Here is a 14313-nt window from a genome sequence, read left to right on the forward strand (position 1 = left end):
TGCACATTATTTTCTTTCTATTTAGATAATAGTCCCTTCCTGGATTTTTTGTTCTTACCTGAAGCATTTTGAATTTCATCTGCCACCTGTTTGCCCAATTCCCAAGTATATTCAAATCCTCCTGTAGCTTATCCTGTTCAGCTTCAATTCCTACTTTAATATCTCACTCAATTAACATTGTGAACATGGTAATACTGGCTGTTTCCGACTCTCTGAGTTAAACATCTTTCTAAGCAATACTGACATGTTCTGAAAGAAGCTACTCAACTGGGTCTGTTTTTGCTTGCAATAATTATATATTGAATACACTGGGCTTGTTTAATACTGATTGTGCAAGAGTCATGAGCAATGCACTGAATAAATAAAAAAGTACAGATTGAGTAACAAGCTGTGCCAACAGCAGGAAAACATAAATTAGGGGATGAGGCGGTGTCTGAAATCACAGCAAACACAGATGAAGAGGGCAGGAGGTTGTGTCCGTAATCACAGGAATCACAACTTGGGGTGAGTGACTGTGCCTGTAATCACAGGAAACGCAGCTTGGGGAGAGAGGCTGTGACTGTAATCACAGGAAACACAGCTTGGGGAGAGAGGCTGTGCCTGTAATCACAGGAATCACAACTTGGGGTGAGTGACTGTGCCTGTAATCACAGGAAACGCAGCTTGGGGAGAGAGGCTGTGCCTGTAATCACAGGAAACACAGCTTGGGGAGAGAGGCTGTGCCTGTAATCACAGGAAACACAGCTTGGGGAGAGAGGCTGTGCCTGTAATCACAGGAAACACAGCTTGGGGAGAGAGGCTGTGCCTGTAATCACAGGAAACACAGCTTGGGGAGAGAGGCTGTGCCTGTTATCTCAGGAAACGCAGCTTGGGGAGAGAGGCTGTGCCTGTAATCACAGGAAACACAGCTTGGGGAGAGAGGCTGTGCCTGTAATCACAGGAAACACAGCTTGGGGAGAGAGGCTGTGCCTGTAATCACAGGAAACAGCTTGGGGAGAGAGGCTGTGCCTATAATCAGAGGAAACACAGTTTGGGGAGAGAGGCTGTGCCTGTAATCACAGGAAACACAGCTTGGGGAGAGAGGCTGTGCCTGTAATCACAGGAAACACAGCTTGGGGAGAGAGGCTGTGCCTGTAATCACAGGAAACACAGCTTGGGGAGAGAGGCTGTGCCTGTTATCTCAGGAAACGCAGCTTGGGGAGAGAGGCTGTGCCTGTAATCACAGGAAACACAGCTTGGGGAGAGAGGCTGTGCCTGTAATCACAGGAAACACAGCTTGGGGAGAGAGGCTGTGCCTGTAATCACAGGAAACAGCTTGGGGAGAGAGGCTGTGCCTGTAATCAGAGGAAACACAGTTTGGGGAGAGAGGCTGTGCCTGTAATCACAGGAAACACAGCTTGGGGAGAGAGGCTGTGCCTGTAATCACAGGAAACACAGTTTGGGGAGAGAGGCTGTGCCTGTAATCACAGGAAACACAGCTTGGGGAGAGAGGCTGCGCCTGTAATCAGAGGAAACACAGCTTGGGGAGAGAGGCTGCGCCTGTACATAGGAACATGGGAACAGGAGTGGAACCAACCAGGAAACAGGCCATTTTAGATCTGGTAATGGGTAATGAGACAGGATTAATTAATGACCTCAAAGTAAAGGATCCCTTAGGAAACAGTGATCATAATATGGTAGAATTTCACATCCAGTTGAGAGTGAGGACCTAGGATCTGAATTTACTGTATTAAACCCAAATAAGGGTAATTACAATGGCATGAGGACAGAGTTGGCTAAAGTGGATTGGGAAAACAGATTAGATGGTATGACGGTGGATAAGCAGTGGCAGACATTTAAAAAGATATTTTATGACTCTCAACAAAAATATATTCCAGTAAGGGGGAAAGACTCCATGAGAAGGGTGCACCAACCATGGCTAATTAAGGAAGTTAAGGATGGTATCAAGTTAAAAGAAAAGGCATACAATGTGGCAAAGATTACTGATAAGCCCAAAGATTGGGAAAACTTTAGAAACCAGCAAAGAAGGACTAAAAAAAAATAAAGAGGGAGAACATAGATTATGAGAGTAAACTAGCATGAAATATAAAAACTGACAGTAAGTGGAAGAGAGTTGCTAAAGTATAAGTCCTTTAGAGGATGAGACTGGGGAAATAATAATGGATAACAAGGAAATGGCAGAGGAATTGAACAAATATTTTGTATCTGTCTTCACAGTAGAAGACACTAATAACATACCAATAATAGTAGAAAATCAAGGGGCAAAGGAGAGGGAGGATCTAAAAATAATCACTATCTCCATAGAAAAAGTACTAGGCAAGCTAATGGGTTTGCAGGCTGACAAGTCCCCTGGACCCAATGGCTTGCATCCGAGGGTCTTAAAGGAAGTGGCTACAGAGGTAGTGGATGCATCGGTTGTAATCTTCCAAAATTCACTAGATTCTGGAAAGGTCCCAGCGGATTGGAAAACCGCAAATGTAACGCCGTTATTCAAGAAAGGAGTGAGACAGAAAGCAGGTAACTATAGACCAATTAGCCTAAAATCTGTCATTGGGCAAATGCTAGAATCGATTATTAAGGAAGTAGTAGCAGGACATTTGGAGACTCAAAATAAAATCAAGGAGGGTCAACATGGTTTTATGAAGGGGAAATCGTGTTTGACAAATTTATTAGAGTTCTTTGAGACAGTAATGAAGAGGGTGGATAAAGGGGAACCAGTAGATGTAGTGTATTTGGATTTCCAAAAGGCATTCAATAAGGTGCCACATAAAAGGTTACTGCACAAGGTAAGAGTTCATGGTGTTGGGGGTTATATATTAGCATAGAGGATTGGCTATCTAACAGAAAACAGAGAGTCGGGATAAAGGAGTAATTTTCAGGATGGCAATCTGTAACTAGTGGGGTGCCGCAGGGCTCAGTGCTGGGGCCTCAACTAGTTACAATCTATATCAATGACTTGGATGAAGGAACAGAGTGTCTTGTGGCCAAATTTGCTGATGGTACAAAGATAGGTGGAAAAGTAAGTTGTGAGGAGGACACAAAGTGTCTGAAAAGGGATATAGATAGGTTAAATGAGTGGGCAAAAATTTGGCAGATGGAATATAATGTGGGAAAATGTGAAGTCATCCACTTTGGTAGGAAGAATAAAAAGCAAAATATTATATAAATGGAGAAAGACTACAGATTGCTGCAGTACAGAGGAATTTGGGTGTCCTCATACATGAAACACAAAAAGTTAGCATACAGGTGCAGCAGATAATTGGGAAGGCAAATGGAATATTGGCCTTTATTTCAAGGGGGATGGAGCATAAAAGCAGGGAAGTCTTGCTACAACTGTACAGGGTGCTGGTGAGACCACACCTGGAGTACTGCGTATAGTTCTGGTGCCCTTATTTAAGGAAGGATATACTTGCATTTGAGGCGATTCAGAGAAGGTTCACTAGGTTGATTCCGGGTATGGAAGGGTTTTCTTATGAGGAAAGATTGAGCAGGTTGGGCCTATACTCACTGGAGTTTAGAAGAATGAGAGGAGATCTTATTGAAACATACAAGATTCTGAGGGGGCTTGACTGGGAGGATGTTTCCGCTCATAAGGGAATCTAGAACTAGGGACATAGTCTCAGAATAAAGGGTCGCCCATTTAAGATGGCAATAAGGAGAAATATCTTCTCCCAGAGGGTCGTGAACCTTTGGAATTCTTTGCCCCAAACAGTGGTGGAGGCTAAGTCAATGAATATATTCAAGGGTGAGTTAGACAAATTTTTGATCAGCAGCGGAGTCAAAGGGTATGGGGAACAGGTGGGAAAGTGGAGTTGAGGCCAGAATCAGATCAGCCATGATCCCACTGAATGGCGGAGCAGGCTCGAAGAGCCAAATGGCCTACTCCTGCTCCTATCTCTTACGTTCTTACGTAGAAATAGCTGATACAGCCCCTCGAGCCTGTTCCCCCATTCAATGAGATCATGGCTGATCTGTATCCTAACCCCTTCCCCCTGCCTTGGCTCCATATCCCTTAATATTCTTGGCTTGCAAAAATCTATCGATCTCAGATTTAAAATGATTAATTGAGAAAGCATCTATTGCTTTTTGTGGGAGGGAGTTCCACACTTCTATCACCCTTTGTGTGAAGAAGTATTTTTTTTTACTTCTCTCCTGAATGGCCTGGCTCTGATTTTAAGGTTATGTCCCCTTGGCTTAGACTCCCCGACCAGTGGAAAAAGTTTCTCTCTATCCACCCTATCAAATCCTTCCACAATCCTAAAAACATCAATCAAATCATCCCTTAACCTTCTATATTCCAGGGAATACAAGCCTAGTTTATGTAATCTCTCCTCATAATCTAACCCTCGGAGCCCTGGTAACATTCTGGTGAATCTGCGCTGCACTCCTTCCAAGGCCAATATATCCTTTCTAAGGTGCCCAGAACTGTACCCAGTACTCTGGATGTGGTCTAACCAGGGCTTTGTAAAGCTGTAGCAAAACTTCCTCCCCTTTATATTCTAGCCCTCTAGTTATAAAGGCTAACATTCCATTACCCCTTTTGATTATTTTTTGTACCTGACTACTACATTTCAATGATCTGTGTACATGGACCCCTCAATCTCTTTGGACCTCCACTGCTCCCAACTTTTCACCATTTAAAAAACTCAGATCTATCCTTGTTTGGTCCAAAATGGATGATCTCACACTTACCTGTGTTGAAATCCATCAGCCACAGTTTTGCCCACTCACTTAATCTATCAATGTTTCTTTGTAACTTTATGCTCCCATCTAAACTGCTTACTACGCCACCAATCTTTGTGTCATTGGCAAACTTGGATATATGGCTCTCTATTGTGTTATCTAAGTCATTAATAAATATAGTGAATAGTTGAAGCCCCGACACAGATCCTTGTGGGACAACACTAATCACTTCCTTCCAATTCGAGTACATCCCCGTTATCCCATTAGGGGTCAGCCGATTAAGACTGAGATGAGGGGGAATTGCTTCACGAATCTTTGGAATTCTCTACCCAGAGGGCTGTGGATGCTCAGTCGTTGAATATATTCAAGGCTGAGATAGATAGATTTTTGGACTCTAGGGGAATGAAGGGATATTCGGATCGGGCAGGAAAATGGAGTTGAGGTCGAAGATCAGCCACGATCTTATCGAATGGCGGAGCAGGCCCAAGGGGTAGTATGGCCTACTCCTGCTCCCATTTCTTATGTTCTTATCCTTACTCTGTCTTCTACCACCTAACCAATCTCCTAACCAAGTCAATAATTTGCTATCAATTCCATAAGCTTTAATTTTAGTTAACAGGAAACACAGCTTGGGGAGAGGCTGTGCCTGTAATCACAGGAAACACAGCTTGGGGAGAGGCTGTGCCTGTAATCACAGGAAACACAGCTTGGGGAGAGGCTGTGCCTGTAATCACAGGAAACACAGCTTGGGGTCGTGGTTTTACCCAAAAACAGCAATGGGAGGGGGTTCTGTTAAATAATTTACAGAAATTGATTGGTAATACACAAACTGGGACGTTGCAGCAGTGAGGCCCTCATTACAACTACCTTAGAAATATGTGCAAATAGAGTGAGTGCTAGCATAATTGGCAGTACAATGATACCAGGCCAGGGGATCTGGGACCATCATAATGATCCCTATTGCATCCAAAGAGCTGCATGCTCAACACTTAGGCCCCATCACACAGGACAGGAGATGCTGACATACTCTGAATCCCAACAAGAGCTACTAACATAACAGAATCCCAATGTCTCACTCTAAACCCAACTGCTAAATTTCCAATACTACCGATTAACTAAGATTTCCAGCCTACCCCAATGGTTCAGTTGTTAAAAGCAGTGTGTAACTGAGACACACAGACCAGAAGGTCCCAGGTTCAATACCTTGTTCGTGCTGATGTAGCTGACTTCAACTGGCGTTAAGACCCCTGGGCTGGGGATGACTTGGTGGCGACATGTCTCTAATGTCACAAGGATTTCACTAGTGACCGGTGACCTTAGAAAGTCATGCAGCATTCCAGACAAACTGATAATTATATCTTTAATCACCAGTGAATTCTTCATGACAATCACTAGTGAAATAACAAGTCCTTGATGAAGCACTAACAGAGCTATGAAAGAGTAAGGAAAGAAAGACTTGCATTTATATAGTGCCTTTCACAACCCCAGGATGTCCCAAAGTGCTTCACAGCCAATTAAGTACTTTTAAAGTGTAGTCACTGTTGTAATGTAGAAAATGTGGCAGTCAATTTGCACATAGCAAGATCCCACAAACAGCAATGAGATAAATGACCAGATAATCTGTTATAGATGTTGGTTGGGGGATAAATATTGGCCAGGACGCCAGGAGAACTCCCCTGCTCATCTTCAAATTGTGCCATGGAATCTTCTACATCCACCTGAGAGGGAAGTTGGGGCCTTGGTTTAATGCCTCATCCAAAAGATGGCACCACCAGCAGTGTAGCACTCCCTCATTACTGCACTGAAGTGTCAGCCTAGATTATGGGCTCAAGTCTCTGCAGTGGAACTTGAACCCAGGACCTTCTGACTCAGAGGTGAGAGTGCTATCCATTGAGCCACAGATAACACTGTACTATTGTGTATTTGCGGTCGACACAGTAGAATACCAATGGTGGGACAGATCTAAAAAACAGTCCAACGGCATTATAATGTAAATCCTACTTCAACATGGCAGGGTGCACAGTGGCGCAAATAAAAAGATTCAGAAGGCACATCATAAAAATATACTTCATCCTCGTCCATTACTGCAGTACACAATTACAGAAATGAATAAGAACACTACTTTCAGAGGAGCTGCAATTGCTCAGTGAGTAAATACATAGCGGTACTGAGCCACACAGACCAGGAAGGTTCCACATTCACTCCATGCTCTGTCCCTGACTGTGAAGATACTGCTGTTGGTCTTAGTATCCCTGGGCTAGGGGAAAGAAAAAAAATCTGCCAGGGCTACTGCTCGACTGCAATTCTCGTAGCCTGTGCTGGCAAGCAGGTATGTGCGATAATGAGCAGAGACAGCATCAAACTCAGCTACAATGCCCCCCCGAACTTGAACAGCCCACTGATACACAATGTCCAAGCTCACAGGTAAAGAAAGCCCACTTGAGCAAGTTACTGAAGGGTGGCCACTGCAGCATGTTTGCAACTTCAGGAAAGAAGGGTAAAGGGGAGAAAATTGAAAGAGGAAAAGAAACACACCACGTATACCCCAGAATCTCAGTCAACAAGCTCCAAAACATTTTGTGATATATATAAAGTATGAGATTTAACACAATGAACAGTGACTTCATGGAAAGGTTTATCTCCCCTCAATTCTAACAATAGCTATAGTAAAAATGCTGTGAAGTAAAGCTCTAGTAACCATCCTCAATGAAAGCAACAATAACAGCACCAGCTATATGCACTGAGCATGGAAAGAGTTAAACTTGCACATATTATATCCCACAAGCTTTCAAAGTCTCAGAGCTGGTCTACCAAGGTGGCGTATTGTGAAAGTGAGAACGTGTTCACCCATGAAAGGAGGCACTGAGAACTCTTCTCCATGCACTCACTATCACAGAGTTACACATAATTTTGTTATTTGTAGCTTTCAATAGGGTGTAATTAATGACACAGGCAAAAAGGAGCACCCTGCAGTCCCAGCCCCAACCTTCATCAGGTTAGCAACAAGCATTCAAGGGAGGAGTGCACTTGTGGAGCAGTTTGAGGCACAATTATATTGATGTCATTCTCAAGTTTGATTGATTCTGGAGAATAAGAAAGAATAAGGCAGCTCACAGTACAAGTGTTTGGTTTGAGCGCACAACTGCCACACAGCTCCGGGAGGGGCAACGATGCAGGGCTTCATTTTGCAGGCTTTATAGAAGGTTGATTCATGCAGGTTGAGCTTCAATCACTTTCAGGTCTGCACACGTTTTCACATTAAGTTATCCAGGTAAATATGGGGAGTAACTCAGCCAGCTTTGTCTATAAGAATGTGCCTTTAAATTTGAGTTAGTGCAATCACCTGCTGGGGCAGCCACCTGTTTGGGGTCAGCTGCTGACCAACATTGACATTCTGCTCCCGTTATTGGCTGATTCCTTTGGACATTCACCTTGAACACATTTTTTAATGGCAAGTCTGTGCTGCATATATAATTAAAAATCAGAAAAACAATCCTTACCTGGTTTCTTCCTCATCCCGCCACATTCTCTATAAAACAAACAGCAGCACAGAGACATGATTAGTGGTGTGTGTGAGGAAGGCGAGACCTGACCATGTACCTGCAACTCCACCCACTTTCTCTCCTTATTCATCATTCAAGCACAGGGTGAGACTTAGGGAAGCCTGACTGCAGCACATTCAGAACCAGTGAGCGAGAGGAGACTGCTCCAACAGGGATTGTAGGGTCATGTGATCTGGTTTGAGATCATACCATCTACTACTTAAAGGGGCTTGTGTTTTCTATTCATTAAATGACTAATTCCTCCAGTAACAAATTACTTACAAATATTTAGTGTGCTTCAAAATGCTATTGTTTAATGTTAAAAGCCTGCAGCCTTTGAGGATAGAAATTGAATAATCTTGTATTTGTGGTGCAGCAAAACCCAGCTTGGAGTTATGCTTCACATTCCTCCCACTGCACAGGATCACTCAGAGATGAAATCTGCTGTCAGAGTCAGAGTGAATTGGCATCAAGGAAATGAATACCCAGTTCTCCCTGATGACAAGAGTTGAAATATCAAAAATGCATCTGAAAGTTCAGAGAGAATATCCAGGGCATCAATTCAAATCCTAAATGACGGAACAAATCATCTTTTAACTATCTGCACTATTCTCTCTATAAATTGGTTAATTGTGATGCTCTTGAACATGACTGCACATCTACTGACTGGGAGAATGGGCCTCATTGTGACAAAGCCTTGAGCTGCCTGGCTCCAGAATTTCATGCCCCAAAGCTAAAGTTTTGTAACAGTACTGACCTCCCATTATCTGCATGCTCCCATCAGAAAGCTGCTCTCTGTTCCCAATATGTGGTACGCTACAGAGACAGGGTTTTATTCAATATATGAATGTCAGTGTAAATGCTCGGGCATTCAACAACAACTATTCGATGGAGAACACAAGTCTCCTCACAGAACGCTACTCTCCTGCTCCGTCCAAGCTTGGTGAATAGCACTTCCAACGACAGCACCCACTCACACTCCAGTCGTTCACTTCCTTATTTTGTTGGTTGGTTTAAAAAAAAGGTCAGCTGGTCTCTGAGATACAGTGAAGCGCAGGTTCAACAGTTTACAGAGATACACTGATTGTTAAAAATTAGGATAATCAAAATATAAAATTTCAACCACAACTCGCGCTACTGGAGCAGTCAAATCTAGTAATACTCACTATACTGGTGCACCACACGAGGGAATGATGAAGCAGTGAAATCTAGTAATTGTCACTATACTGGTGCACCACACGAGGGAATGATGAAGCAGTGAAATCTAGTAATTGTCACTATACTGGTGCACCACATGGAGGAATGATGAAGCAGTGAAATCTAGTAATTGTCACTATACTGGTGCACCACATGGAGGAATGATGAAGCAGTGAAATCTAGTAATTGTCACTATACTGGTGCACCACATGGAGGAATGATGAAGCAGTGAAATCTAGTAATTGTCACTATACTGGTGCACCACATGGAGGAATGATGAAGCAGTGAAATCTAGTAATTGTCACTATACTGGTGCACCACATGGAGGAATGATGAAGCAGTGAAATCTAGTAATTGTCACTATACTGGTGCACCACATGGAGGAATGATGAAGCAGTGAAATCAAGTAATTGTCACTATACTGGTGCACCACATGGAGGAATGATGAAGCAGTGAAATCTAGTAATTGTCACTATACTGGTGCACCACATGGAGGAATGATGAAGCAGTGAAATCTAGTAATTGTCACTATACTGGTGCACCACATGGAGGAATGATGAAGCAGTGAAATCTAGTAATTGTCACTATACTGGTGCACCACATGGAGGAATGATGAAGCAGTGAAATCTAGTAATAGTCACTATACTGGTGCACCACATGGAGGAATGATGAAGCAGTGAAATCTAGTAATTGTCACTATACTGGTGCACCACATGGAGGAATGATGAAGCAGTGAAATCTAGTAATAGTCACTATACTGGTGCATCACACGGGGGAATGATGAAGCAGTGAAATCTAGTAATAGTCACTATACTGGTGCACCACACGAGGGAATGATGAAGCAGTGAAATCTAGTAATTGTCACTATACTGGTGCACCACATGGAGGAATGATGAAGCAGTGAAATCTAGTAATAGTCACTATACTGGTGCACCACATGGAGGAATGATGAAGCAGTGAAATCTAGTAATTGTCACTATACTGGTGCACCACATGGAGGAATGATGAAGCAGTGAAATCTAGTAATTGTCACTATACTGGTGCACCACATGGAGGAATGATGAAGCAGTGAAATCTAGTAATAGTCACTATACTGGTGCACCACATGGAGGAATGATGAAGCAGTGAAATCTAGTAATTGTCACTATACTGGTGCACCACATGGAGGAATGATGAAGCAGTGAAATCTAGTAATAGTCACTATACTGGTGCACCACATGGAGGAATGATGAAGCAGTGAAATCAAGTAATAGTCACTATACTGGTGCACCACATGGAGGAATGATGAAGCAGTGAAATCTAGTAATTGTCACTATACTGGTGCACCACATGGAGGAATGATGAAGCAGTGAAATCTAGTAATAGTCACTATACTGGTGCACCACATGGAGGAATGATGAAGCAGTGAAATCAAGTAATAGTCACTATACTGGTGCACCACATGGAGGAATGATGAAGCAGTGAAATCTAGTAATTGTCACTATACTGGTGCACCACATGGAGGAATGATGAAGCAGTGAAATCTAGTAATAGTCACTATACTGGTGCATCACACGGAGGAATGATGAAGCAGTGAAATCTAGTAATAGTCACTATACTGGTGCATCACACGGAGGAATGATGAAGCAGTGAAATCTAGTAATTGTCACTATACTGGTGCACCACATGGAGGAATGATGAAGCAGTGAAATCTAGTAATAGTCACTATACTGGTGCACCACATGGAGGAATGATGAAGCAGTGAAATCTAGTAATAGTCACTATACTGGTGCACCACATGGAGGAATGATGAAGCAGTGAAATCAAGTAATAGTCACTATACTGGTGCACCACATGGAGGAATGATGAAGCAGTGAAATCTAGTAATAGTCACTATACTGGTGCATCACACGGAGGAATGATGAAGCAGTGAAATCTAGTAATAGTCACTATACTGGTGCACCACATGGAGGAATGATGAAGCAGTGAAATCTAGTAATAGTCACTATACTGGTGCACCACATGGAGGAATGATGAAGCAGTGAAATCAAGTAATAGTCACTATACTGGTGCACCACATGGAGGAATGATGAAGCAGTGAAATCTAGTAATAGTCACTATACTGGTGCACCACATGGAGGAATGATGAAGCAGTGAAATCTATTAATTGTCACTATACTGGTGCATCACACGGAGGAATGATGAAGCAGTGAAATCTAGTAATAGTCACTATACTGGTGCACCACATGGAGGAATGATGAAGCAGTGAAATCTATTAATTGTCACTATACTGGTGCACCACATGGAGGAATGATGAAGCAGTGAAATCTAGTAATTGTCACTATACTGGTGCATCACACGGAGGAATGATGAAGCAGTGAAATCTATTAATTGTCACTATACTGGTGCACCACATGGAGGAATGATGGAGCACAGCGAAATATTTTCAGTTAAATGGTATTTGCTGCAGAAAGTCTTCAGAAATATTGGTACTGGTATTATATAAGAAAAATTCACTTAAACTAGTTCTCTAATGTATGATCCTTAAGTTATCACCTCATATTGCCTTTGTCATGAGAGTCGGACCTGTAATCAGTCACTGAAGTAAGGTACGTTTAAGCTGAAGCATATTTCAATTTATATTATAGAGAGAGCAAGAGAGACAGATATAGATATAGTTAAAAACAGTGGATGTCCAAAGGGACTTAAGGGTTCAGGTACATAGATCATTGAAGTGTCATGAACAGGTGCAGAAAATAATCAATAAGACTAATGGAATGCTGGCCTTTATATCTAGAGGACTAGAATACAAGGGGGAAGAAGTTATGCTGCAGCTATACAAAACCCTGGTTAGACCGCACCTGGAGTACTGTGAGCAGTTCTGGGCACCGCACCTTCGGAAGGACATATTGGCCTTGGAGGGAGTGCAGCGTAGGTTTACTAGAATGATACCCGGACTTCAAGGGTTAAGTTACGAGGAGAGATTACACAAATTGGGGTTGTATTCTCTGGAGTTTAGAAGGTTAAGGGGTGATCTGATCGAAGTTTATAAGATATTAAGGGAAACAGATATATAGTGAATAGAGAGAAACTATTTTCGCTGGTTGGGGATTCTAGGAGTAGGGGGCACAGTCTAAAAATTAGAGCCAGACCTTTCAGGAGCGAGATTAGAAAACATTTCTACACACAAAGGGTTGTAGAAGTTTGGAACTCTCTTCCGCAAACGGCAATTGATACTAGCTCAATTGCTAAATTTAAATGTGAGATAGATAGCTTTTTGGCCACCAAAGGTATTAAGGGATATGGGCCAAAGGCAGGTATATGCAGTTAGATCACAGATCAGCCATGATCTTATCAAATGGCGGAGCAGGCACAAGGGGCTGAATGGCCTACTCCTGTTCCTATATTCCTATGTTCCTAGATATATAGTCAGATTCACAGAACTGAACTAGTTAGCAAAGGCATCATCTCAGTCTTTAAAATGATGACAACATTGGGTAATACAGATATATATGCAAGTTATTCAACCTAATCATTACAGCGCAATCCTACTTTCAGCCAGTGAAATCTCCATTTTAAAGGATAGGGAGGAAATACTTTTATGTGAAAGGCCTTTCCTACTGTGAAGTTTCTCCCTGACTCCCTAAAAAAAAATCAGGAAAATTTCAGGATATCGATCTAACTTCATCATGCACATTCAATTATATTCTGATAATGACACATCCACGTTCCTAACAAGATTAAAACAGAATTGTTGAGCAGAATATTTGACTATAACTTTTAATATTATTTATTGATTCTTTTGGTAAATTTCTCTGCTGATCTAGACAAGGAATATCAGAATTTAAGAATGGAATATTTTCCATTCAGTGTCAGCATCAAGTACTCAACATTCAGGTACTGTCGGGCATGGAACAGATGTAGAATGAAGCTCCTTCTCATTAACTTCACTAATTTTACTAATGAGGATTATTAGTGGAGTGTCCCACGTGTGATTGATTGAAGTTAACATCAGTCTTGTAGTCTCTTTGTGAGCCATGGTTAATTTTGCTGAGATTTTTTGCATTCTATGCCAACAAACAGCATATTTTAGGCAAACACTTAGCAACCATCAGACCAGTGGAGTAAATGGAAATGATGCAGTGCCACCTAATGCCACCGGGGAAGCTATTACTTCAATAGGTCACTAGGGTCCATTGGGGCAGAAACTTTGAACTCATTAAAATGCCCCACGACATGAACATTTTGATACTTTCAGGTCACAGTCACTAGAAAATGTACTACACTATAAAGATAAAAAAAGGTAGAGGCATCACCACATTAAGGCTTCTATAATTCTTTCATTTTATCAAAGTTTATACAAAGCAGAGAGCACCATAGCAACATATATCCTGTGCCCTACGTTACAGGGAGGAGAGGCGTGGGCAGAAGGGATGAGGCAGTGCAGATTTTGTTTGAACATATATTTTCAGGATGTGGGTAAGGCCTCATTTATTGCCCATTCCAGTTGGTCAAAGGTAGTGGTGGGCCTTCTCCTTGAACCACCACCGTCCATGTGGGGATGGTGTTAGGTAGAGAATTACAGGATATTGACCCAATAATGATGAAGGAACAGAGATTTATGTCCAAGTCAGGATGGGCTGTGACTTGGAAGAGATTGAGTTTCCACAACATTGCTGTTCTTGTCCTTCTCAGTGGTGAAAGTCACAGGGAAGGGAGATGTTGCCTGAGTAACCTTTGTGTGTTGCTGCAGTACAATCTGTAGATTGCACATACTGCAGCCAGTGTGCCAGTGGTGGGTACAGAGTCCAGTGCCAGAAGCACTGATTAAGCGACCACTTTGTCCTGGATGGTGTCGAGCTTCTTGAGTGTTGTCATGGCTGCAACCATCCAGCTGATTAGTGAGTATCCC

The 14313-nt window shown here is 42.4% G+C and overlaps 1 protein-coding gene across 2 annotated transcripts in view; it reads right to left on the bottom strand.

The window, feature by feature from the left end:
- The window catches only part of sh3pxd2aa (SH3 and PX domains 2Aa), a 594706-nt gene that overhangs the window by 316819 nt on the left and 263574 nt on the right, over positions 1–14313 (bottom strand). For both annotated transcript variants that reach the window (XM_068001935.1, XM_068001933.1), the window contains exon 6: positions 8184–8212. In XM_068001935.1, the coding sequence (XP_067858036.1) occupies positions 8184–8212 (29 nt within the window). The remainder of the gene's footprint in view (positions 1–8183; positions 8213–14313) is intronic.

Source organism: Heptranchias perlo, chromosome 21 (assembly GCF_035084215.1).
Source record: "Heptranchias perlo isolate sHepPer1 chromosome 21, sHepPer1.hap1, whole genome shotgun sequence".
NCBI classification, from domain to species: domain Eukaryota; kingdom Metazoa; phylum Chordata; class Chondrichthyes; order Hexanchiformes; family Hexanchidae; genus Heptranchias; species Heptranchias perlo.